General features: G+C 45.7%; 1 protein-coding gene across 1 annotated transcript in view; it reads right to left on the bottom strand.

Moving 5' to 3' along the window:
* The window catches only part of NANP (N-acetylneuraminic acid phosphatase), a 31,302-nt gene extending 8,099 nt beyond the window's left edge, over positions 1-23,203 (bottom strand). The window contains exons 1-2 of the mRNA XM_030195446.1: positions 23,121-23,203; positions 19,382-19,530 (exon numbers count right to left, since the gene is read on the bottom strand). Of these exons, the coding sequence (XP_030051306.1) occupies positions 19,382-19,471 (90 nt within the window). The 5' untranslated portion in view covers positions 19,472-19,530; positions 23,121-23,203. The remainder of the gene's footprint in view (positions 1-19,381; positions 19,531-23,120) is intronic.
* Positions 23,204-27,878: the final 4,675 nt, after the last annotated feature.

Raw genomic sequence — 27,878 nt, 5'->3', positions numbered from 1 at the left:
GGAGACACCCTCAGATAGACCCAAGGAGGCAAAATCTACGCTCTCAACATCCAGGCCTTGAGAGCCAGGGACCGGAGGCTGGGATGCAGAAGCGCCCCCTCGTTCTGTGTAATGAGGGTCGGAAAACACTCCAATCTCCACGGTTCTTCGGAAGACAATTCCAGAAGAAGAGGGAACCATATCTGACGCGGCCAAAAGGGAGCAATCAGGATCATGGTGCCTCGATCTTGCTTGAGTTTCAGCAAAGTCTTCCCCACCAAAGGTATGGGAAGATAAGCATACAGGAGACCGTCCCCCCAATCCAGGAGAAAGGCATCCGACGCTAGTCTGCCATGGGCCTGAAGTCTGGAACAGAACTGAGGGACCTTGTGATTGACTTGAGTGGCAAAGAGATCCACCAAGAGGGTGCCCCACACTTGGAAGATCTTGTGTACCACTCTGGAATTGAGCGACCACTCGTGAGGTTGCATTATTCTGCTCAATCTGTCGGCCAGACTGTTATTTACGCCTGCCAGATACGTGGCTTGAAGAAACATGCCATACTGGCGAGCCCAAAGCCACATTCTGACGGCCTCCTGGCACAGGGGGCGAGATCCGGTGCCCCCCTGCTTGATGTAATACATGGCAACCTGATTGTCTGTCTGAATTTGAATAATTTGATGGGACAACCGATCTCTGAAGGCCTTTAGAGGGTTCCAGACCGCTCGTAACTCCAGATGGTTGATCTGTAAACCTTTTCCGACCCTCTGCACTTGTCCGAGACGGTCTCCTGGAGGGACCAACTCCCTTGGGTCGGCCCTCGCTTCCGGAAGGTAGGCACGAGCTGTCTGAGAATCCAGCAGAGCCCCTATGAATCTGAGTTTCTGAACAGGAAGAAGGTGGGACTTTGGATAATTTATCACAAACCCTAGTAGCTCCAGGAGTCGAATAGTCATCTGCATGGACTGCAGAGCTCCTGCCTCGGAGGTGTTCTTCACCAGCCAATCGTCGAGGTAAGGGAACACGTGCACTCCCAGTCTGCGTAGAGATCCCGCTACTACAGCCAGACATTTTGTGAACACCCTGGGCGCAGAGGCGAGACCAAAGGGTAGCACACAATACTGAAAATACCGTGTTCCCAGACGAAATCGCAGATACTGTCTGTGAGCTGGCAGTATCGGGATATGAGTGTAAGCATCCTTTAAGTCCAGAGAGCATAGCCAATCGTTTTCCTGAATCATGGGAAGAAGGGTGCCCAGAGAAAGCATCCTGAACTTTTCTCGGACCAGATATTTGTTCAGGGCCCTTAGGTCTAGGATGGGATGCATTCCCCCCCCATTTTCTTTTCCACAAGGAAGTACCTGGAATAGAATCCCAGCCCTTCCTGCCCCGGTGGCACGGGCTCGACCGCATTGGTGCTGAGAAGGGCGGAGAGTTCCTCTGCAAGTACCTGCTTGTGCTGGAAGCTGAAGGATTGAGCTCCCGGTGGACAATTTGGAGGCTTGGAAACCAAATTGAGGGAGTATCCTAGCCGGACTATTTGAAGAACCCACTGGTCGGAGGTTACGAGAGGCCACCTTTGGTGAAAAAATTTTAACCTCCCCCCTGATCGGCAAGTCGTCCGGCACAGACACTTTGATTACGGCTATGCTCTGCTGGAGCCAGTCAAAAGCCCGTCCCCTGCTTTTGCTGGGGAGCCGCAGGGGCCTGCTGAGTCGCACGCTGTTGACGAGAACGAACGCGCTGGGGCTTGGCCTGGGCAGCAGGCTGGCGAGATGGAGGATTGTACCTACGCCTATTAGAAGAATAGGTAACAGTCCTTCATCCACCATAAAAACGTCTACCAGTTGAGGTAGACGCTGAAGGCGCCCGCGGGAGAATTTGTCGAACACGGTGTCCTGCTGGTGGAGCTGTTCTACCACCTGTTCGACCTTTTCACCAAAAATATTATCCCCCTGGCAAGGAGAATTCGCAATCCGCTGCTGAATCCTATTCTCTAGGTCGGAGGTACGCAGCCATGAGAGTCTGCGCATCACCACACCTTGAGCAGCAGCCCTGGACGCGACATCAAAAGTATCGTAAACACCCCTGGCCAGGAATTTATGACACACCTTCAGCTGCCTGACCACCTGGCTTGCTCAAAAGGGAGCTTATCCACCAAGTCCGCCAACTGCCGCACATTGTTCCGCATATGAATGCTCGTGTAGAGCTGGGAAGACTGGATTTTGGCTACGAGCATTGAGGAATGGTAGGCCTTCCTCCCAAAAGAATCCAAGGTTTTAGAGTCTCTGCCCAGGGGTGCCGAAGCATATTCTCTAGAACTCTTGACCTTCTTAAGGGCCAGATCCACAACCCCAGAGTCGTGAGGCAACTGAGTCCGCATCAACTCAGGGTCCCCATGGATCCAATACTGGGACTCAATCTTCTTGAGAATGTGGGGATTAGTTAGCGGCTTCGCCCAGTTCTCCAGCAGTGTCTTTTTGAAGACATGATGCATGGGTACTGTGGACGATTCCTTAGGTGGCGAAGGATAGTCCAAAAGCTCAAACATTTCAGCCCTTGGCTCATCCTCCGTAACCACAGGGAAGGGAATTGCCATAGACATTTCCCGGACAAAGGCCGTGAAAGACAGACTCTCGGGAGGAGAAAGCTGTCTTTCAGGGGAGGGAGTGGGATCAGAAGGAAGACCGTCAGACTCCTCATCTGAGAAATATCTGACGTCTTCCTCTGCCTCCCACGAGGCTCACCATCAATGTCAGACACTAGTTCATGAACCTCTGTCCGAAGCCGTGCCCGCCTCGACTCCATAGACACATGGCCATGGTGGGAACGTCGAGAAGTAGACTCCCGGATCGGCAGCGATGAAGCTCCCTCCATCGACGTTGTCAGAGAGTCCACTTGGGAGGCAGCCGACGTGGGCACCGCTAGCGGTACCGGCACCGGAGACCTCACGACGGGCAAGGGGCCAGCCGTCGCCTCACTCAATGGCACCGGCGGCACAAGCACCCCCGGTACCGGAGGAGAAGGGCGCAACAGCTCCTCCAGGATCCCTGGAAGGATGGCCCTGAGGCTGTCGAGGAAGGCTGGGAGTCCGGTACAGGCGACAAACTCAAAATCTGCTCGGGGCGCGGAGGCGGTACCGGGCTGTCCAGGGTAGAGCGCATCAACACCTCCTGAATGGAGGGTGAGCGGTCCTCCCGGCGTCGATGCCTAGTGGGTGCCGACTCCCTCAGCGACCCAGAGCTCTCGGTACCACGACGGGAAGGTGACCGGTGCTTCTTTGCCTTCACACAAAGTATGTCACCGGAACCTCCCGGTACCGACGAGGAAGTCGAATCCAAGCGCCTCTTCCTCGGGGCCGGGTCCGAAGAAGGTCGATCCCAGGGGGGGGGGCTGTACCGCAGGAGCCCTCGAGGCAGGGGGAGACCTACTCGAGGGCTCACCACCACCAGCAGGGGAAAGGACAGCCCTCACCTGCACTCCGGACGAGGAGGCACCCTCCGACGACATCAGTACCAACGATGATCTCAGTATCGTAGACGCTGGAGCACCGGTCGATGACCTCGGTACCGCCGATGTCGATGCACCGGCCGATGACCTCGATACTGAGACCGTCGAAACACCAGGCGAGGCCCCGAACAGAACATTCCACTGGGCCAATCTCGCTGCCTGAGTTCTCTTTTTCAACAAACAACAGAAAGTACAGGCCTGAGGACGGTGCCCAGCCCCCAGACACTGAAGACACGAAGCGTGCCTATCAGTGAGCGAGATAGCCCGGTTGCACTGGGTGCACTTCTTGAAGCCGCTGGGAGGCTTCGATGACATGGGCAGAAAAATCACGCCGGCGAAGTCAACATTCGTGATGATGGCAAAGGCACCAAAAATAAAAAGGGAGAAAACCCGTACGAGCGACCAACAGGGCAGCTACCGAAAGTGAAAGGAAACTTGTACGGGAAAAACAACTCGAAAATAAAGAAAAGTTCTCTGGTTTTTTTTTTTTTTAAGAACACGCAACTAGTAAAATAAAGAAGACTTCTGAAACGGAAGGACGAAAGAAAAAGCGCGAGGGTCTCCTCAGGGCACAGAACGATGGTAAACACAGCCGTCCCAAGCGCGGAAAAAAGAAGACTGACGAACACAAGCGAGTTCGGGCGGGAAGACAGTCGCGCATGTGCGGTGTGCGTGCGAGGGCTAGCAAACGTCTTTGCTAGAGAAGATCTCCGATTGAAGGGGCTGCCGCGGACGTCACCCATCAGTGAGAACAAGCAGCCTGCTTGTCCTCGGAGAAAACTGAGTTACAAAAACTGTTCAAGCTACAGCATGGCATGCATCAACCGTCGGTTGTAAGAAAGGTTTAGTCAGCTTGAGAACGATACCCCTGTCAGTATGATCTAACGGAGTGGTCCCTGATGAAGCCCTGCTATGGGTGAAACGAATCGGGCCCCGTTGAAAATCAACAGTTGAACTGTGGGGTTGTCAAGCCAGCATTTATTAAGCTAAGTTGATGCATGCCATGCTGTAGCTTTAACAGTTTTTGTTACTCAGTTATCTTTAATATTTGTGCTCTATTATGGGCTTTTTTGTATAAAAAATGTGTGCTCTATTATGGGCAATTTTGCATGATGCTCCTATATGGGCATTTTTGAATAAGTGGAGTAGGGAATATTTACCCCATGAAAGAAACTTGATCACGGGCACAAAGTCTTTTATAGACAATAGTGTCTTGTTGATTAGACCTTGGCAGAAGTCTTGGTTTCTGAGGGTATTTCCCACTTTCCTCATTTCTTTACATTCATTCCACACAACCCTTTGGATTGTGATTTGGCTGTTTTTCAGTTCTCTGGAGTATTAGATTACCTGTTTAGGATTAACAGCCCATACTGTTTTTTTCATCATAGTGCAGCAGTATGTCCCTACACCGGCATTGGTCTGGTCAGAAAGAATTATTGATTATTCCCTCTGTTTGATGGCTCAAAAGGTAGCAACTAGGTCAATGTTGGAACTCATTACCTGTAGTCTTATGTTTGGAGCAAGACTTTTTAAAAGTTCAGAAGTTATTGAAACATGTTTAAGCTTGCTTTTAGCTATGCTTTATGAGTTGATAATTTTTCATGTTTTAATATGTGCTGTTTTGTTTTACTATTTTTTCTTATTTGTAACTTGTCTAGAAATACTGGATAGGCGAGAGAAAAAAAATCAAATAAATGTAACAAAACAAAACCCAGACCCAAGAGATAAACACTGTGTTTTTCCAAAACTGCCCTGGTAAAACTCAAGCCGGTCGGAGTTTCAGGATATCTATCATCAATATGCAGGACAAACGTGCAGATATACTGGGTTGCCAGTACATGCATATATCTTTCAGGTGTATTCATTGTGCATATCTTGGAAACCAAATAACTGTAAGATTACCAAGAAAACTGGGTCTCTCTGTACTAATGGCTGAATATTCAACAACACAGAATGCGCTTACATAGGGGAACACCAGCAACAACAAACTGCAGATAAGAATTTTGCTATTCTTACTGTAACAAGTGTTTTCTGTAGCCAGCAGGATTTAATCAGATAGCAGGATGAAACAGATCTTCCAGAAGTCAGAAATAAGAGTAAAGTTCTGAACATGGGTGAGCCCTTCCTACACACAATAGTTTCCTCAGTCTCTCACTTCCACAGCTCAAATGGAGGGAAGTGAGAGGGATTGTGGATCTGATCATTCCTGCTGTCTATGAAAATCATCTGTTACAGGTAAACAACTTTGCTTTTTTCATCAACCAGGACTGAATCAGGCACAAAAGTTGATGACTACCATATTCAGGGCCACTTAATATTATAATTTGTCCACTATAAAGCAACAACCCATCCACAGACAAAGTCACAGGGACAGGTGAGATACAACCCTTGGATACTAAGGGAGCTCAGAGAGCAGCCCGGGGGTGGGTCTCAAGTAGGTCGAATGGATTAGAAATTTATTTATCGGGATTTAACCGCCTTTAAGAAGAGATTCACTGAAAGCAGTGTACAACAGGTGCAGTTCAACATAAAACATACAATTCTGTTTACAGCATAACAATAGTAAAATAACCAAGAATAAACTAAATACAATAAATGAGGTACATTTGAAAACAGTAAATTTAACAGCAGTGGAATTCAAATACCTGAGATATAATACAATGTTAGCATAATACTAATGATACACCTAATAAGAATGCATTAGAACATTCAACTAACAGATATGATGCTAAAGATTTTCTACAAACAGACTGTAGTGGATTCAATGTCCATAAATAAAAAAACAAAAACCGGACAAAAGATAGCAAATTAGTACTGTCAAGTAATGCTGTATTAAGGAATAACAAGCCTAGCTTGAAGTGTCTATATGCAAATGCTAGGAGCCTAAGACATAAGATGGGAGAATTGGAATATATTGCACTGAAAGAAGAATTGGACATAATAGGCATCTCTGAGACCTGGTGGAAGGAGGATAATCAGTGGGACACTGTCATACTGGGGTACAAATTATATCGTAGTGATAGGGTGGACCGAATTGGGGGAGGAGTAGCACTGTATATTAACGAGAGCCTTGACTCAAATAGATTGAAAATTCTGCAGGAAACAAAAGACCCCTTGGAATCATTGTGGATCGAAATTCCAAGTGTTAAGGGGAAAAGGACAGTGATAGGGGTGTACTAACGCCCGCCCAACCAGGATGAGCAGACGGATGCAGTCATGTTAAAGGAAATTAGTGACGCTAATAAAGTAGGCAACGCAGTAATAATGGGGGCTTTATGGTCATCGAGGATTGTGAAGAGCGTTGTGGACCAGTGGCATCGTCATCATTCAAGCTAAGTTATAAATGAGAGTTTGTTCACCGGACATATGTGATTGAAATATTGCCTCTATCCTAGTGTATTGTAAAAGGTGTTTGTACAAGCACTTCATGAATGAAGAGTGGAGTTTTTTTTGTGAAGACTAGTGATTGAAGACGAGTTTCTCTGAACATTTGAAAAAGTTTTTTTCTTTAAGAGATTGCTCTATGGTTTCTGAAGTCTTTTTTTCTCCACATTTTCATGTTTGTATGGAACAGAACACCTTCAATACACGGAATTTTCAGTAGAATTTGTTGTGTGATTAGTTGATTGGTATTCTACTTATTCCTTCATTATATATCAGTGATTTTAATTACCCCCATATAAGCTGGGTTAATGTAACATCAGGGCACGCTAAGGAGATAAACTTCCTTGATGAAATAAAGGACAGCTTTATGGAGCAGCTGGTACAGGAGCCGACGAGAGAAGGAAAAATTCTAGACTTAATCATTTGTGGAGCGCATGATCTGGTATGGGAGGTAACGGTCCGGGGGCTGCTTGACAACAGTGATCATAACATGATCGCCTTTGAAATTTGCTTTCAAAAAGGTAAACATAGGAAGTCAAATATGTTAGTGTTTAACTTTAAAAAAGGAAGCTATAATAAAATGAGAAGAACGGTTAAAAAAATATTAGAGGAGCAACTGAGAGGGTTAGAAACCTACAACAGGACTGGTGCCACGTATCAGAAAAGGAGGACGGAAAACTAAACGACAGCCGGCGTGGTTAAAAAATGAGGTAAAGGAGGCTATTGCAGCTAAAAAGGAATCCTTCAGAAAATGGAAGAAGGAACCAAATGAAGAAAATAAGAAGCGGCATAAGGAATGTCAAGTCAGATGCAAAGCACTGATAAGACAGGCAAAGAGGGATTTTGAAAGAAAGATAGAGCTAGAGGCGAAAACTGATAGTGAAAATTTTTTTTAGATACATTAAAAGCAGGAAGCCAGCAAGAGAATCGGTTGGACCGCTGGATGACCAGGGTGTAAAAGAGGCGATCAAGGAAGACAAAGAAATAGCAGAAAAACTAAACGAGTTCTTTGCATCGATCTTCACCCAGGAAGATTTGGGAGGGATACCGGTGCCAGACAGGGTATTTGAGGCTGACAAGTCGGAAAAACTTAATAAAATATCTGTAAACCTGGAAGATGTAATGGAGCAGTTCTGCAAACTGAAGAGTAGCAAATCTCCTGGACCGGATGGTATTCATCCCAGGGTACTGATAGAACTAAAAAAATGAGCTGGCAGAGCTACTGTTAGTGATTTGTAATTTATCCTTAAGATCGAGCGTGGTACGGAAGATTGGAGGGTGGTCAATGTAGCGCCGTTATTTAAAAAAGGTTACAGAGGAGATCCGTGAAATTATAGACCGGTGAGTCTGACGTCAGTGCCGGGCAAAATGGTAGAGACTTATCAAGAACAAAATTACAGAGCACATTTAAAAGCATGGTCTAATAGGACAAAGTCAACATGGATTTAGTGAAGGGAAGTCTTCCCTCACCAATCTGCTGCATTTCTTTGAAGGGGTAAACAAACATGTTGACAAAAGTGAGCTGGTTGATAATGTGTATCTAGATTTTCAGAAGGCGTTTGATAAAGTCCCTCATGAAAGACTAGAGGAAATTAGAGGGACATGGGATCGGAGGTAGTGTCTTACTGTGGATTAAAAACTGGTTGAAAGATAGGAAACAGAGAGTAGGGTTAAAAGGTCAATATTCGCAATGGAGAAGGGTAGTTAGTGGGGTCCCTCAGGGATCTGTGCTGGGACCTCTGCTTTTTAACATATTCATAAATGACCTAGATATGGGGGTAACTAGTGAGGTAATCAAATTTGCTGATGACACAAACTTATTCAAAGTCGTCAAATCGCGGGAAGATTGTGAAAAATTACAAGAGGACCTTACGAGACTGGGAGTCTAAATGGCAGATGATGTTTAATGTGAACAAGTGCAAAATGATGCATGTGGGAAAGAGGAACCCAAACTATAACTACGTCATGCAGGGTTCAGCGTTAGGAGTCACGGACCGAGAAAGGGATCTAGGTGTCATCGTTGATGATATGTTGAAACCTGCTGCTCAATGTGCTGCTGCGGCTAGGAAAGCAAATAGAATGTTGGGTATTAGAAAAGTGATGGAAAACAAAAATTAGGATATTATTCTGCCGTTGTATTGCTCCATGGTGCGACCACACCTCGAGTATTGTGTTCAATTCTGGTCGCCGCACCTCAAAAAAGATATAGTGGAATTAGAAAAGGTGCAGAGAAGGGGAACAAAGATGATACAGGGGATGGGACTACTTCCCTATGAGGAAAAGCTGAAGAGGCTGGGGTTCTTCAGCTTGGAGAAAAGGCGGCTGAGGGGAGATATGATAGAGGTCTAACAAGACCTCTGAGTGGAATGGAAATGGTCGATGTGGAGCGTCTGTTTACGCTTTCCAAAAATACTAGGACAAGGGGGCATGCAATGAAGCTGCAGTGTAGTAAATTTAAAACGAATCGGAGGAAAGTTTTCTTCACTCAACGCGTAGTTAGACTGTGAAATTCGTTGCCGAAAAAAGTGGTTAAGGCGGTTGACTTAGCGGACTTTTAAAAAGGGTTGGACGGCTTCCTGGAGGAATAATCCACTATTTCTGAGATTGGCGGGACAAATTGTTTGTTCTTTTGGCTGCTGTCGGAGACAGGGTGCTGGGCTCGATGGACCCTTGGTCTGTCCCGGCATGCTTATGTACAATACAGCTTACCATATAGCTGAGGAACCAAGAGCAGATATATGATGGGAACAAGATGCGTGGTACAGGGTCAGTTGGGATAATTTGATGGCTGGTTAAACTCAAGGCAAGTTCATTGTATAGTTGAACAAGAGATAAGGAACTGATCTAAGTGTCTGTAGCAAGCTAGTCCAGGTGCAGAATGAGTGTATAGTCAGTCACCCTATGTATTAAAGGCTTGGGAGAAGAGCCAGGCTTTCACCTACTTCCTGAAGTACAGGTAGTCTCAAGTTACATGTAGCCCCCCTGGGAGTAAATTCCAGAGTGTGGGGGCTACTCCTGAGAAGGTTCGCTGGCAAGTATCATATTGTACAATTTCTTTTGATGACAACAGAGGGCAGTGATAACTGGAACACTGTTCCATTTTGGAAACTGTATCTCAGTAAGGATATAAGAAGGCTAGAGGCAGTCCATAGAAAAGCAACCAAAATGGTGAAAGGTCTACATCCGAAGACATATGAGAAAAGACTGGAGGACCAAAACATGTATCTCCCCCCCCCCCCCCCCCCCCACACACACACACTAGAGAAGAGAAGGAAGATATAAAACAAGATAATAGAAAGGTACTTGAATGTAACTCACCTTGAGCTACTACTGAAAAAAGTGTGAGCAAAATCTAAATAAAATAATAAATAAATGTGAAGAAACAGATCTTTTCCAAAGGAAAGGAAGTTGTAGAACTGAAGAACATTAGATGAAACTGCAGGGGACAGATTCAGAAGCCATGTCAGAAAATCTCTTTTCGTGTAAACAATGGTGGACACAAAACCAACAATGCAATTCAAAACAGGAATGGGATACACACAGAGTATGGAAACCCAGCACTGAGCAGGTCAACTCAAATGACTTTTGTACTTACAGCATGTGGCAGGAATGGTAACCTGCCTAGAGATCAATACAACTCTAGCCACCTTACTGGATGGGTCCTTTCAGTCTTTCTGCCATCATCTATTATGTTATGTTAATTACTTTTGAACAGCTCTTTGATGTTGAAAGTGTACAGCAGAGCTTCATAACTCACAACCAGTGTGCCTCTGAGACCTTCCTGGTATGCCACATAAAGATTAAGACTTCTGTCCTCTCCAGTGTGGCCACAGGCTTCAAGGGAGTGAATCCCAAGCTCTGCCATGATGCAGTCTGGATTTTTTTTTTTAAATCAAGTTAGCAGTGGTGTTGCTGCACCCACTGGTAGGGGGCGAACAGAATCAAGAATCAAAGCGTGATATCATCTCTCATGCCCTCCTGTGGGGGGGGGGGGGGGGGGGGGGGGGAATCCAGTAGCTCTCCGTCCCTTCACAAGATCTAGCACCTCTCCCACTCCTCCCCACCCCCTCACAGTCCTTCAACCCTTCTCCTTCATGTGTGCAGCAGTGATGAAAACATGCTGCCCTGCAGCAGACCCCAGAGCCTTCTCTGTCATGCCCCATCCCCTCTAAAGCAACTTCCTGTTTGCTTATGGGCAGAATGTGGCAGAGAAAAGGCTCTGGGATCTGCCGCAGGCAATGTATGTTTATCACTACTGAAGCCGGCGAAGGAGACATGTTTGAAGGACCGTGAGAGGAGAGAGGTGCAGGACTCGCAAGGGGAAGGGGGGAGGGGGTCAGGATAGATGCGGAACCTGTCAGGTGGGGGAGGGGGGGAAATGATCAGGAAAAACGCCAGATGATAGGGAGAAGGGGGGAGATGAACTACCACAGAGGGGAATGAGCACAGGGGAGATATGCCTGACTATAGTGGGGAGCAAGTAAGAGAGAGAGAAATGCTGCACCACAGGGGGAGAGATAGTGCAGCCACAGAGGAAGGTAAATATGCTAGACGGTGAGGGCAGAGAGAGGGGAGAAACAGGAACACAAGATGGAGATACTGGACATGGGGGGGGGGGGGGGGGGAGAAGAGAATAGGAACAGGCACACAGAGTGATAAAACTGGACAGGGAAAGAGCAGAGATAAAGAGAAGCAATGGACATGGAGAGAGAATAGTAAGAAGGAGCAGGGGTGATACTGGACACTGGGGGAAGATGCTGAACATGGTGGTAGGGGGAGATAGGTACAGGGATAGGGTCATAGAGGTAAAATGAATGATAGATATGGAGAGAGAAGAAATGTCAAATGGACAGGAGACCCTGACAAGGCAGTTAAGAGGAGACAGAGAAAAGTAGAAACCAGAGCCTGGAACCAATACAATATAAATTTTATTTTCTATTTAGTGATTAGAATGTGTCAGTTTTTTTAAATGTAAAAACTACCAGAGCTGGTAGATCCATGGCAAAAATATGTGAGGGGACCCCAAAGCCCACCAATTCCTGCTTGCAACCCCCTCCCAACATCTTCCCCAACATTTAGTATCTTCATACAGGGGGAAATCTATCCCTTTCTGTTTCTCTGGTGTTGTACTAAATGGAAGGTCTGGCTTCTTGGGATTTCAGGTTAATTTCTATTTCTAGTTTGCAGCCACTTATCCTCTATTTGGTGTTTGTATTTTCTGTGTGTGATTAAGGCCATGTATTCTGTTAGCAAGAATTTTCAATTTAGTGATATGTAGTAATTTAGCTTGTTCAGTTTTCTCCAATAGATATACTGATGCTCTTGGGTCCACTGTAATATATAGTGCACTGCCTTGAACGATTGTGGGGCCATTCTTCCCCGCTCTATCAACGTTATTAGCGCTAGGAGATCTCCTTTTCATAAAACGATGCATTTGTGTAAGCCTAATGTGAAGTCAAACTTAGTTAAGGTACCTATTTCAACATCAGAACGTATTGACTATCTTCCTATACCCTATTCATATCTCAATGACTGTTCTATTTGTAACAAGGTAACTATTATTAGAGACTGAGTGAGTGAATGCCATCCTGGATTTAACTGAAACTTGGTTACAATACAATTCCAGGATGATCCAGTTATAAAGGATCTTTGTCCATTAGGATATAAACTTTGCACCTTCCTTGTGACAATCAGAAAGGATGAGGTTTAGCTGTTTTTTAATACAGGGATTTTTTTCAAGATATCTATGTGTAATGAGCTAAAATCTAAAGAGTTAGAAGCAATTTCAGTTGAAGTTAATGACCGATCCTTAGAGGGAAAAGTAAAATTTATTCTGTTTTATCATTCCCCAGGCTCCTGGTCATCTGTGGAGCAATCATTTTACAATTTTATTACTTGTGAAGTTATAGATTGTGATGTCAGTGTCCTGTTAGGAAATATAAATTTACATTTGGAGCATGTAGGAATTGAAGTATTTCAAGAATTATTTAATTTTCTGAATTCAGTGGGATTTGTCCAACCTTTACCTTCAATAACCCATGAGAAAGGCCATTTAATTTTTTTCTCCCATGTTATTAATGGGCAAATTAATGACACGGTTTGGTCCTCAGTAGTTTGGTCTGATTGTTATAAATTAGACTTTTTACTTTAAGATGGAAATGTTTATTAAGCATACAAAAAAAATATCAATCCGTTTTATTCTACCTAACAATCACCCCGCCGTTTTTTTGGTTATCTGTCAACAAGGTGTGAATTTGGTGAATGAATAGTTAATTTTTAAGATTAAAATTTTAAGGAAAAAATAACCCTCATTTAATAGTAGAAAATGCTAAGACTAACTTTCTCTTCTCTGCCTTCACCATGACCTCAGGAAGGACCGTATCTATGTAGATTGATTGCTCTTGGGGGTTTGAAAGACCCCAGGCACCAGAAGATAAGCTCAAATGAGAGATGTTTCTTTTCTTGACTTCCAATTTTCAAAATGACTTGTTTATAGTTAAGAAAACACTATATTTCATAGTCCTGAAACTGACCATCTGTATCCCATCTATCAATTTATATTTTATTTCTATGTATTCTTGTTGACTTATTGAATCTTTTGATTAACATATTTATAAATGACCTTGAGATGGGAGTAACTAGTGAGGTAATTAAATTTGCAGATGACACAAAGTTATCCAGGGTCGTCTCGTCGCGGGAGGAGTGTGAAAGATTACAAGAGGACCTCGTGAGACTGGGGAATTGGCAGATGAAGTTCAACGTTGACAAGTGCAAAGTGATGCACGTGGGAAGGAGGAACCCGAATTACGGCTGTGTCATGCAAGGTTCCACTTTAGGAGTTACAGATCAAGAAAGGGATCTGGGAGTCATCGTGGATAGGACGTTGAAATCTTCCGCTCAATGTGCTACGGCAGCCAAGAAAGCGAACAGAATATTGAGTATTATTAGAAAAGGGATGGAAAACAAGCATGAGGATGTTATAATGCCGTTATATTGCTCCATGGTGCAACCGCACCTGGAGTATTGTGTTCAGTTCTGGTCGCCTCATCTCAAAAAAAGATATAAAGGAATTGGAGAAGGTGCAGAGAAGGGCGACGAAAATGATAAAGGGATGGGACGACTACCTTATGAGGAGAGGTTAAGAAGGCTAGGACTCTTTAGCCTGGAGAAAAGGCAGCTGAGGGGTGATATGATAGAGGTCTACAAAATTTGAGTGGGGTAGAGCGGACAGATGTGAAGCGTTTGTTTACGCTTTCTAACAATAATAGAATAGGGGACACAAGATGAAATTAGAATGTGGTAGGTTTAAAACAAATTGGAGAAAGATTTTCTTTACTCAGCGCGTGGTTAGACTCTGGAACTCATTGCCGGAGAGGTAGTGACGGCAGCTGGCCTTGCTGAGTTTAAAGGGGGTCTGGACAGATTCCTGAAGGAAAAGTCCATTGATCGTTATTAAATTTTGGGATTTTGCCAGGTTCTTGGGGCCTGGATTGGCCACTGTCAGAGACGGAGTGCTGGGCTTGATGGACCTTTGGTCTTTTTCCCAGCGTGGCAGTGCTTATGTATATGACTGATTGTTAGCAGACCTTCTGATGTAAGTTGTTTGAACAAAGGATTGCTCATATAAAACTATGTTCCCCTCTGGAAGGTAAGAAGTTCATGAAAGATAACCAATTTGAATAGTCTGTGTCTTTTCTATGAAGCTTCTTCATTACATTGATTATGAATAAAGAACTCTAAACAACCATCTTGCTAGGAAGTGTTAACCTTTTCAGTTGGAATCAACAAGGCATTAGATGATAGGAGAGTTATTTGAGCAATGGGACTTATAGAACCAATGCAGAGTACTCAATATTTAGATCAGCAAGCTCCTATAAATAAAACAAGATCAGAAGAAGAAGACTTTTGCTCCATGGTTTAAAGAGTAGGAAACTGGAGAGGATATGGTTGGAAAAGTAGAAAAGTGCAGGATAGACTAAACTGGAGGAGGCAGATTAGTATCTATAAGTCAGCCTTAAAATCCTTCCGAAAACATTATTCCCATTTGGTTGGAATGGTGGCCTTGGATTCAAAAGCTCTTTTAAAGTAGTTAAATCATTAACTAATGTCTCGGATCTTACTAGACAGGGTAATGCGAGTGTACCTTTAGCTCAGAAACTGACCAATTTTTTCAAGACAAAATTAGGACTGCCCTTCCACCAGTAAATGTTTTATCCCTGATTGTCTACTCCCAATCCTGCTGACTCATACACTAGTGCAGTGCCAGTGGATTGAATTTGGAATTCATTCTCAATTGTAGATATTGATAGTGTTAAAGAGTTTTCTGAAGTATTCTTCATCTCAATGCCATCTTGGCATTTGTCCAGCATATCTATTTAAAACTCCATCGGTTTTGTTTTGGGGTTTCTTTTTTTTTTGGGGGGGGGGGGTTGTTTTTTAGATTGGTTAACGAAGTGGCTAAATTTTGGTCTCCAGCAAGGAATATTTCCCGAATACTTAGGCCACATTGTCTTACCTCCAGTCCTGAAAGATTCATCAAGGAACCTCTCTCTCATGTCCAATTATCGTCCTGTTGCTTCAATCCCTTTTGTTTGCTATGAACATGGAGGTCATAGTGACTGTTCAATTGGTTAGTTACGTAGATCATTTAATCTTGCACCCTTCTCAATCTGGATTTAGAGGAAACCATAGCCCGGAAACTGTTCTGTGTTCTTTAGTAGCTATGGCTAAGGTGTGGTTGAGTAAAGAGTGCCAAGTCCTACTGGTCCAATGTGACCTAGCTGTAGCATCTGATGTTGTGGACCATCATCTTTATTATATCTACTTCAAGAAACTGGTATTGCAGATACAGTGTTGAATTGGTTTAAAGGTTTCCTGATTTCACATGGTTATACTGTAAAGATGAACAATGCTTTTTTCTGTGCCTTGGTCAAACAGATGTGGAATACCCCAAGGATCCCCTTGTCACCCATTTTATATAATGTGATGTTATTTTCTCTTGGCAGAGTATAAGAAATGGGATAGAATATTTTATTTATACAGATGATGTGACTCTGTTGCTCCCCATCCCTGGTCCCACATTTGACATTAGAACACATGCGGAACGTTGTGTTAATATTGTAGAGAAATGGGTGCCAGGCGAAAGGCTAAAACTGAATGTACATAAGACCAAGTTTTTCAATGCCACTCCTCAATTTCAATCGCCATGGCATCAGAGTCTGAATATTAACATGACTGACTTTCCTTTGGTTTTGGAAATGAAGGTCCTGGGAATGATATTGGATAGCACTTTTTCATTTGAAAAGCATATCACTCATCTTGTCAAAAAAAAAAAAAAATCTGTTTAAAGACACTTGTGCCAGATCCATAGTTGCTTTGAATCTCTTCAATTTAAACTTCTGATGCAAGCATTAATCTTAAGCCAGCTAGATTATTGCAACTCACTGTATGTGGGTTACAATTCGTTTCTACTGAGAAGGTTGCAAACATTGCAGAATACAGCCTTGAGGTTGGTTTATTTTGTGGGCAAATATGAGAGTGCAACACCTCCCAATTAAAAGCTCACTGGTTACATATTTATACAGATTTGAACTTAATCCTGGTATAATAGGACCCTATTACATGTGTTCTCTTATCATCCATCCTACTGCAGAAATACTGTCAAAACTACAAGATCCTCTTGTATTGAATTTCCTCTCTTCCAAAGGGGTTCATTATTGGAACACTTTTAAAATTATGTTTTAAAATTGTCTGCTAGTTTTTGGAACTGCCTCCTGAAAGAACTTAGAAACCTATTGATTTATTTGCGTTATATGAAACACCTGAAAACTTGTCTCTTTCAGAAATATCCAAGTTAAGCTTCTCTAAGGGGCGTCATTTTCAAAGCACTTAGACTTATAAAGTTCTGCAGAACTTTATAAGTATAAGTGCTTTGAAAATACGCCTCTAAGTAGTGTTTTGATGTATTATTCTCTGGGTTGTTCCTTGTTCTCTTGTTTGTAATCCGTGTCGAGCTGATAGGTTTCATGGAATATAAGCATTCATGTCACGTCAGCAGGGGTCCTTGTTTTTTAAGTTAAGAGTAAATCTACCATGCCTGTATTAAGCCCTGAGTGACTTTTTTGTACAGTTGTATAAACTTCATAACATGCCTTGTACTGTGAGGCAAGTTTTATGGTGAAAAAGGCAGTGCTGCCTGTGTGGGAACCTGGTGAGGAAAAAAAGTTAGCAGGGGAAGGAAAAGAGAAACGGATGTGTTGGTTCTGAGGGACATGCTAGCTGTGTGTGTGTAGTCTGGGGGGCAGAGACAGAAAGCAGAGGTTTGTGTTTGGTGCAAAGAGGTCAGGCTCTGTGTGTGTGCATGCACGTGTGTGGTTGTAGGTGTGTGTGGGGGGGGGGGGGGGTGCAGAATGAGGTGGGACAAGTTGACTGTAGAATGTGTATGTGTGTGAGGAGAGAGCAGAAAGGTGACTGTTTGGCGAGAGAAAGGCAGATGGACAGGCTACCAGTGTGCATGTGGGGACAGAGAAAGGGACAGTTTGTTTTACTGCTTCATATATTAAATCCTGCCCTGGTCCCTATGTTTTAGGCTTTTTAATACTGCACATTTTAGTTTAAAAAGTACATTTTCTGGAATTCACAGTCATATGGCCAGTGTCCAATGACTAGCCAATACGACAACTTTGCAAAATTTGGTTTGTTGTCACACTAGGATCAGGTGAGCTTGAAAGCGTGCCTCAAAATAAAAATGGTTGAGAAGTACTGGTGTAAAGTAGAGATCTGCATGGGAAAGGGGTTCCCGCGGGGCCGGAAGCCATTCCTGTGGGGTTCCCATGGGGATGGAAGCCGTTCCTGCAGGGCTCCCATGGAAGTGTACGCTGCACTTGTGCCAGCCTCTCACTTACCAAGTGCCAAGTTCTTTGAGTGCTGTCTCCTCCTCCTTCTTGCTTTAACAGCACAGATGCGGAAAGTCTCCATTAAGGAGGTAGTAGAGACACAAATAGTGCCGGAATTCAAAAAGGCATGGGATGAACACAGAGGATCTCTAATTAGAAAATGGAAGTTATAAAAAAACCTAAACTTAAATGTCTGCATGTGTGTGGATGTGTTGAGTGACGCTTAGATGGTGACTCCAGCTGTGATGAACTAGGGCCGATACCAGGCAGACTTGTATGGTCTGTGTCTCATATATGGCAATCTGGTTTAGGATGGGCTGGAAAGGGCTTAGACAGCAACTTTAGTGGCTGGAACACGAGGACAGTGCTGGACAGACTTTTACAGTCTGTTGCCTACAAATGAGAAGACAAATAGGCTGGAGTGGGCTTCGATGCCAACTCCAGCAGTTGGAACATAAGGATAGAGCCAGGTGGACTTCTATGGTCTATGTCCCAGAAATGACAAAGAAAGACCATAATCAAGTATATAATATCACGTTCATTGCTGATTTAATTATGAATTGATAATGAGTGTGACTATTGGGCAGCCTGGACCGTTCAGATTTTTATCTGCTGTCACTTACTATGTTACTATTAATCCTCTCTGGTCCTGGGCTGATGCACAGACCTCAGCTCTGACACAGGCACAAGCATCAGATGGCACCTGACCTACTGGTGCATGCACGTGGCAACCTCTCACCACACAGTGCCAGTGAATCAGAGACAAATCTTACATGTGCACACCAGAGTGTTCCAAGTTCCAACTTCTGTTCCTTCCTTGTCTGCAGTGCTGCGGCTCGAACCCAGAGAGAGACAGAGAACCCAACAAATTTATTTTTATGTACCATTAAATTCTTGTGGGGCTGGATGGGAATGAGTAAGATTCCAGTGGGGACGAGTGGGGATGGGTAAGATTCCAGCGGTGACAGGTGGGGACGGGTAAGATTTCTGTCCCCATGAAACTCTGTAGTGTACACTATGATGTGTAGATCAAAATGCATTCAAAGGGTTTTCCCCCTGAATTGTAATTTTTATACAGCAGAATGTGAAAAATATTAAAGAGAGCAAAGACTTCAGGGCACTGTATAGCCTAACCGTTTAAAATTATATGTATTTTCAGCAGCAATAACTTAAAAACATAAGAGTTATATGTTTAAAGTTAGACCTGCCATTTATCTGTTGGCACTTAAGTGTATATGTTCAGCAGCTCAACATCACCACTTAACTTATAAAAGGGGCCTGGTTTGTGTTAGGGTGAGCCAATTCAGGATGCCCAATTTTTGCCATTTTGCCAATAATTTTGCCATGGATTTTAAGAAAAACATTTATAGTATTGGTGCCACAAACACTTTTAAATAATCGATCTGACCAAGTTTACATTCCTAAAGCAAACAAAAAATTTGTGTTGCATGTGGGAGAGGGATGGGCCAATTCATGCGGCCAAGTTGCTCACATATTCAAACGTGTGCTACTGTTCTTCCACACAATCTTGCACAAATTCTTCAGGTTCTCTACTTTTCTTTTGCTTGCAACTGCAACGTCCCAATCAAAAACAAGCAGGGAAATAGTGTTACCTCCTGGATTGCCTTCTTGTTGGCCCCTATTGTATCAATCAGTGTGTTGTCCAGGTCAAAAAACACAGCCTTCACGCCATTGAGAACCATCTTTCAGTACAATTATGTGATAAAGCCTCTTCACAAGAATCTTTTGATGCCTGTTCACCCTAGAAGACCAATTTTAAGAAACAGAAGTGATTAGTTCATCCTTCTCCAGTCCTACACCACTTGACAATGATTCAATTATGGGTGCCACTGGAGATTCTTAAAGCAGTAGAGCCAATCCATTGAAAAAGCGAGCAACCAGCCATAAATACAGAAAACAGCCAATTATCTCCGTAACTGGAATGGAAAATTAGCTATGTACATATACAGAACAGTTCTAACATGATTCCTCACAACATTAATGTAAAATTATGTCTTACCTGATAATTTTCTTTCCTTTAACGCAGCAGATGAATCCAGGAACTAGTGGGTTAAGTCCACCTACCAGCAGGTAGAGATAGAGATAAACAAACTAAAGGCAGTGATGTCAGACGGCCAGCTCTTTCCTCAGTTAGTATGTCATTCGTAAGCATTTGCCAAGGCCAAAAATATGAAACCAATAACAACCAGAAACCATCCTCACTATGAAAAACAGAGAACCAAATAAGAACTTCAAAATAACTGCAACTTGATCCAGAAATCGGAATCCTTTCCGTGTTCCCATATCTGTCTGAACTCTGCAAAAGAGAACCCGGAAAGAAAAATAGCCACACTGCGCGGGAAAATGAAAAAAACATCGGCTGAACTAGGGAGGGATCCTGGATTCATCTGCTGCGTTAAAGGAAAGAAAATTATTAGGTAAGAAATAATTTTACCTTCCTTGTCACTTGCAGCAGATGAATCCAGGAACTAATGGGATGTACCAAAGCATTCCTTAAGTAGGGTGGGAAGCCAACGCTCCCCGTGCCAACACTCCCGCCCAAAACTCGCAGACACATCTAGCCTGTAATGCTTTGCAAAAGTATGACGGACGCCCAAGTAGCCGCCCAACAAATCTCTCCAGAGATAAGGCCGACGCCTCCGCCCAAGAAGCCGCCTGTGCCCGAGTAGAATGCACCTTCAGGGCCACTGGAGACGCCCGCCCTTGTAGCAGATATGCCGCTCCAATGGTTTCCCTAATCCAGCCAGCAATGGAAGCCTTAGAAGCCGCCTCACCTCTTTTCGATCCCGACAAGAGCACAAAGAGATGATTGGAGCGCTGAAACTCTTTAGAGATCTGCAAGTACCGAAACAAGGCTCTCCGCACGTCCAGGAAACGTAGCGAGGCAAACTCCCCCGGATAATCCTCTCTTCGAAAAGACAGAAGATAAACCGCCTGATTGACATGGAAAGCCGGAACCACTTTAGGTAGAAACGACGGCACTGTCCGAATCAACACCCCTGCTTCAGAAAACTGCAAAAAAGGATCTCTGCAAGACAAAACCTGAATTTCAGAAATCCTCCTAGCCGAAGCAATGGCCACCAAAACACTGTCTTAAGTGTTAGATCCTTCTCAGAAACCTTATTCAATGGCTCAAACAGTGGGGCCTGGAGGGCTCGCAGTACCACATTCAAATGCCATGCCGGGCACAGCTGCTGCAGAGGAGGCCGAAGCCGACCACATCAGAGTGACCTGCTAAAGAGGAACTGTCCAGTTTGCCCCTAAAACAAGCTAGCAAGGCCACCTGCACTTGAAGGGAATTATATGCCAATCCCTTTTGAAGACCATCCTGAAGGAACTCCAGAATAACCGGAATGTCTGCTCGAAAAGCAATTCAGCATGCAAAGCACACCACGCCAAGAAAGCTTTCCACACTGCGCGTACGCTGCTGAAGCAGACTGCTCCCGTGCCCCCAAAGGAGTGGCAATGACTGGTCATGAAAATCCCTTCTTCCTCAGCTGCCGCCTCTCAATAGCCAGGCCATAAGACCAAAGCGGGAGGGATAATACAGCGACGTTGGCGACCATCTCCTCAAAAGAAAATTCTGAAGAGGCCGCATGTGAGCCCTTGCCCATGGAATGACCTCCAAGGTCTCCGTCATGGAACCGAGGAGCTGAACATAGTCCCACACTCGGGGAGTGCGACGACTCAATAAGGTCCGTACCTGAGAAAGCAATTTGATCAAAACTACTATGCATCCAACTTGTCTGTCATAGGCAGCCAACTCTGGAACGCCCTACCAAGATCTATTCGAGCAATCAACGATCACCTTACCTTTCAGAAACTGCTGAAAACCCACCTTTTCAAACAAGCTTACCCAAATGATCCAACCTAAACTATGTACCCATCCACATAACAACCAGCCAAGCGATAATGACAAGGAACTAGACCCCCCCTCCCACATCTCCTCCCCCCCTATTCTCTCACACCAAATCTCCTGACTAAAACAACCTCCGGTCCCCCCCCCCCCCGACGATCCCCCACCCCCCATGTTCACGGAGGGCTGGAGATCCGGTGGGTCTCCAGCACCCCCGAACCCACAGAAATCCTTAAGTGGCCGCCTCCCGAAAAACGCTGTCCTATCCTCCCACCCAGCGACCGGGGGGGGGGGGGGGCTGGAGGATCGGTAGGTCTCCAGCCCCCCAAACCCCCAGAAATCGTTGATTGGCCGCCTCTCCCACACTGTGATCCATCGACGGGGTGGGGGGGGGCTGGAGGTCCGGTGGACCTCCAGCCCACCCCAACTCCTCCCCCCCAGCGTTGTCCTTAGATTCCATGGTAGTCCGTGGTGTGGTGTCGTGACAACCCCCTCCCGGCCCCCCTACCTTTTGTTTGAGGAGGGACGCAGCCTGCCTGCCTCCCTCCTCTTCCAGTCAGTCGACGCCCAAAATGGCGGTGCCCAGCCCCGCCCACTGCATCCTGGGATGCACTGGGCGGGGCTAGAGACCATGTAAGGGAGCGACCTCCAGCCCCCACCCCCCATGTCAATGGATCACAGTGTGGGAGAGGCGGCCAATCAACGATTTCTGGGGGTTTGGGGGGCTGTACCATAATTATACAAGACCTACCGATCCTCCAGCCCCCCCCCCCCCCGTCGCTGGGTGGGAGGGTAGGACAGCGTTTTCCGGGAGGCGGCCACTTTAAGGATTTCAGTGGGTTCGGGGGGGGTGAGGATGCTGGAGACCCACCGGATCTCCAGCCCCCCCCCCCCCCCCCCGTCGCTGGGCGGGAGGGTGGGAGACGGTTTGCGCGGCGGCGGCGGCCTCGTTGTTCGGCATACTGTTTGACAGGTTTGGGCGTTTGTCAGCCCAGACCTGTCAAACAAGTGCGGGAGGATTGTGCTGAGCACATGGTCGGCACAATTCTCCCGCACTTTAAACTGATAATCAAAAATAATAGCGCTGCTTAGATTTGCATGCATTATCTTTGATCATCGATGCAGAAAAGCCCTGCGCTGTCCCGGCGCTATTTTTAGGGCGTTGTTTGGAACAGCGCAGGGCTTTTGATCATCTGCTCCTATGAGCTGCTGCAAGGAGGTTTAAAAGACAAGAGTGGAAGTAAGCCTATCTAGTCCACTGTAAGCAAGGAAGCCAATTTGGTTAATCTCTGTTTCCACTCCCCCTCGCGGCCGTCATTGCCATACAGTCTTCAGGTCGTACTTGGATCCGGAAGATCCCGGGGATCTGGCTTTTACACCGTCCCCCTGGCCTGTAGGTCCTCCTTTAACCTCAATCCTTCCCTTTGCCTCAAATTCAAAGTGTTTCTATTGAATCATTTTATTTTTATACTCACAGACCGGTTCCAGTTGAAGGCGCTTCTCAAATAAAAGAAAAGCCTATAGAGCCACTGAGTTCCGCCAGTACCGGCTTCTGACGTCACACGCTACTACCACGAACTTTCAATGTCACGTGTCACGTGCGGAAAGCAGCGAAAGCGCCGTCCCGGCCACAAAGACGGCATGACGTGAAAACGTTGAAGCAACTTAGGTTGGTCTATGTTTCCCTTCCCCCGACCGCCTCCTGCAGCGTGCAGCCGTCGTTCTCCGTGCACTCAAAACAAAGTTGCTGCATCCACGTTGTCGTTCTTATTGGTAGCTTTTTAATTTAATCTCATCTATATTTTCAAATATGCCAGCTTGTGCAGTATATGGATGTACATAGAGGAAGTATAATAACGGAATAACTTCATAGGTAGAATAGTAATGTTATAAACTGCATTCAGTGTGTCATTTGGAGGTTTCTATTTATCTGTTTATTTACTTACTGCAGTTATATCCCACATTAAACATGAATTTTGTTGAAAAACCTGGGAGCATTTAAAATCTTTTTTTTTTTCTCCTGTGCCTAGGTCAAAAGTGAAAGGTGAAGATGTGATTCCGTGGGCCCCAATGAAAGGAGAGTTTCCATATCATCATGCTGATCAATCCATAGACTGGTGGGTTGTGTCCATCTACCAGCAGGTGGAGATAGAGAGCAATCCTTTTGCCTCCCTATATGTGGTCATGTGCTGCCGGCAGTGTTGCCAGGTGGGCGGTTTTACCGCCCAATTGGGCGGTTTTCCGCGACCCGCCGCAGGAAATTTTTGCCCGCGGCGGGTTGCGGTTTTTGGGCGGCTTTTTGGGTTTCTGTGCGGTTTTTTGGGCGGCTTTTTGCCTTTTTCGGCCGCGGGGGGCGGGGTTAGTGGCGTTTTTTGGGCGGGGTTAGTGACGTTTTGGGCGGGCCGATGACGTGGGAGGCGGGGCCGATGACGGGGAGGCGGGGCCGATGACGGGGGAGGCGGGGCCGGTGACGTGGGAGGCGGGGCCGGTGACGGCGGGGGCGGGGCCGGTGACGGGGGGGGGGGGGTGATGACGCGGGGGGGGGGGTGTCAGGGGCGGGGTTTGTGTTTGGGCGGGTTTTGGGCTGGTTTTTGGGCTGGATTGGGCTAGAAAAAAATTTTCCACCTGGCAACCCTGGCTGCCGGAAACTCCTCAGTATGTTCTCTATCTCAGCAGGTGGTGGTCACACACAGCAGCAGCTCTGGCTAGGCCTCCAAGCCTAATTTTTAGGTTTTGTTGAGTGCCTGGGGTTGAGGGCTCTTCTTGAGCAAGTGCAAACCTGGTGGTGCCAGGTCCCTCCTTTTCTCCCCCCTCCCGCTGGCTCCGTTTAAAAAAAAAAAAAAATTTTTGGACGTCCTTAAGGGCGTTTATTTCGACGTTTATTTAAACGTTTATTGCAGCTACTCACTGGGACACCAGGTCGTTACAGCTCGGAGCGGAAAGCAGGTAATTTTACCTTTTTGTAGCGGGCAGGGGGTTCCCCGATTGATCTCCACGTGGCTGATGGCGTCGGAGGGCGAGGGCGCAAAGAATCGCTCCCCGGACCGCGTGTGCGCGTCTAGCGGGGATGCGGGGGTTTACAACAACAGTTAAGATGAACCCATCAGTAAACAGGATATCCTCACTGACAGCCACTGTATTGTGTAGAATAGTGTAGAAAAATGAGCACAAAAATACAGCCTTTATTAGTGTTGTTTCCACCAGCTACAATAATATTTGAAGCTGTTTCAGTGACATTCAGTTTTGATTTCATATTATTTATATTTACACTTGTAAAAGAGGCCCGTTTCAGAGCAAATGAAACGGGCGCTAGCAAGGTTTTCGTCGCCAACACCCCCCCCCCCCTCCCTCCCTGGCCAACCCCTTCGTTGTTCTGCCATTGCTCCGCCCCCAACGTCATGACGTTTGACGTGAGGGCGGGGCCCGGAGCGATTCCCCCCCCGCCTCCCTGCCAACCCCTTCGTTCTGCCATTGCTCCGCCCTCGAGGGTGGGGCCCGGAGCAATTTTGGTGGCTTCACCACCACGAACCTTCGAACCTTTTTGAAGGAAGTCAGGGCTTGGCTTCACTGACGTCAGTGTCCTCAGAACGTTGAGGGTGAGTTTTATTATAGTAGATATGGGATGCTTTCAAATAAATTAAAACGCTGTCAAATAAGTTTTTTTAAAAATCTTTTGTCCTCCACCTTTTAAGGCACTACCTATCCAACTGGAACAGCTTTTGACTTTTTACCAATGAACCACGCATAGGCAGTCCATTATTTCTAAAGGATTTTCCAAAGTAAAATCCTGCCAAACGAATCCTATTGACTTTTTGACTGGGTGACCAAAGAACTGGATGAGGGACATGCGCGACTTCAGCAAAGCCTTTCATACGGTCCCCCACAGAAGACTCGTGAATAAGCTGAAAGGGTTGAACTTGGGACCGAAAGTGGTGAACTGGATAAGAATCTGGTTGACTGACAGGTGGCAGAGGGTGGTGGTAAATGGAATCCGCTCGGATGAAAGGAAGGTGAGCAGTGGAGTTCCTCAGGAGTCGGTGCTGGGGCCTATTCTGTTTAATATATTTGTGGGAGATATTGCTGTAAGGAAAGGTGTGCTTTTACTATCTGTTTATGCCAACGGAGAGATTACTACAGGAGTTCTATCGCCACTGTGCGGTTTTTCACCTTAAAAGATACGCTCGTTTTTTGAGATACGTATCACGCCTACGCTGCTTTGATTGATTGTTTTCAGCAATTTTATAAGATTCAACTTACATCTAAAGCTTTGGACTTGCATATTTTACACACGTCACAACTTAATTCTGACCCCTGAGGCAGGCGTTAACACCGAAACACGGCCCGTGTCGGGTCATCTCAATAAAGGACTCCAGTTGTCTCAATCTTGAAGGCCCAGTGTTCTTTTTTGTTTGTGGTTAAAATTTAATGCCAAGAGGGGGTCACGTGATGGCATCAACCTGAGAGGACGCCTTTGGCGCGGCTCCCCTCTCTTCCCAGCTAATCACGATTTTAAGTCTGCTTACATCAAAAATATCCTTAGTACGTGTGGGAAAGGAAACTGAGCCTTTTTGACAAGAATTAGCTGCTGGTATGTGGTGATATGCCAACAAAAGCAACGTGGACAGGACGCGGGAAGGCAGTTCCTAACCCAAACAAGATGGCGGCGAACGCGTCCCCAATAGAGCAACAGCGGACACGATCTGAAGATAACACTCAGGTGTCTATGAGAAATTTATCGCAGCTCTTAGATGAAAAGTTGGTGAAATTGCATGCCAGCATGGAGGAACTAAAAGATTCGGTAGCTGGCCAGGCAGCAAGACTCCAGAACGTGGAGGAAAGAGTATCTGCCCAGGAAAACAGGACGGAATCGATGGCAGGAAGGATCAGCGAGCTGAAATTGCAAGTACACAATCTGACTGACAAAGTAGATGATCAGGAGAACAGAGGCAAAAGAAAAAAACTTACGTATTATAGGAGTACTGGAAGATCTGCCTGACTCTGCCCTCACGGAGTTTGTTGAAACATGGCTGGCGCTGGGTTTTCGTGCTGAAATGGGGCTTGTGCAGGTGGAGCGTGTAGATAGACTGGGCCCCAAAAAATATGGTGCTGCGATACCAAGACCGGTAATATTGAGATTTCTAAACTATGCTATTAAAGCCAAGCTGTTAGAGCTTTTCAGGAAGCAACGATCTGTGGATTACAAGGGAGCGCAGTTGCTGCTGTTTCAAGATTTCTCCGCACGCATGGTGGAGCAAAGGAAGCTTCTGGCGCCTTATTGTTCCCAGTTGTACTCGAAAGGAATGAAGTTTGCTTTTCAGTATCCTGCATGGGTCCGTATCACTCATGACAACTGGACAGTAACCTTAACCAAAGCGGAAGACCTACGGGCATTTGTGGAGAAGCTGCCCCAACCTGAGAGTCGTTGACAGACAGGCAAGTGGTACATTCTGGGCGACATGGACCGGAGGTGACCTGGTGGGTTGGGTCATTGGAGCTGGTCAAATAGTCTGAGGGCACATCTCAAAACACTATGCTGGGCATTGCTGATACGAAGCTGGGCACATTTGGACTTTTTCAATGCCTGTAAAGACTTATGTTGCAGGGCAGGAGGTTATGTGAGCCTTATGGAGTATGCAAAAATTGCAGTTTAATTACGGTTGTTTGTTATGTTTGAGTTATGTTTATTTTTGTGTTTTTATTATTTTCATGTTGGATTTCATCAATAAGGGGCATTCTAGGGGGAGGGGGGAGAGTGCTGTGGATATGGGGGACATAGTGCCACTTTGGCCTGTGGTGAGTTAGAATTGAAAAGAATGTGGGGAGGGCGGGTGAAGAGATGTGTGTGGCTGGTACATTGCTATGGATGGTTGATACTGGGGAATATGATATGTGTGTGGGTGAGTGGGAGTATCTGTGGGGAAGGGGCGGGAGCAGGTTGGGAAGGGGAGGTTGAGGGGGAGGGAAGGAGGGGGGAGAAGGGGAGGGGTGGGGATCTCTATGTCCAGGATACATTGGTAGCTCATAATAATACTGAAGCAGGTTTGTTATGTGTTTTCTGGGGGGGGAGGGGTTGAACTCCCTGGAAGGGTATCAAAAGAATTCAATTGGTTTGTGAGAATAAAACGTGGAACGGAAGATGGGTAGTGTAAGAGTGGCAACTTGAAATGTAGATGGTATACATTCGCCAATCAAGCGCACAAAAATACTGACGCATGAAGGTAGATATTCTGCTC

The sequence above is a fragment of the Microcaecilia unicolor genome, chromosome 3 (assembly GCF_901765095.1).
Source record: "Microcaecilia unicolor chromosome 3, aMicUni1.1, whole genome shotgun sequence".
Taxonomy (NCBI): Eukaryota; Metazoa; Chordata; class Amphibia; order Gymnophiona; family Siphonopidae; genus Microcaecilia; species Microcaecilia unicolor.
The sequence above is the reverse complement of the archived record's forward strand: the minus strand, read 5'-3'. Positions and strand labels throughout refer to the sequence as shown.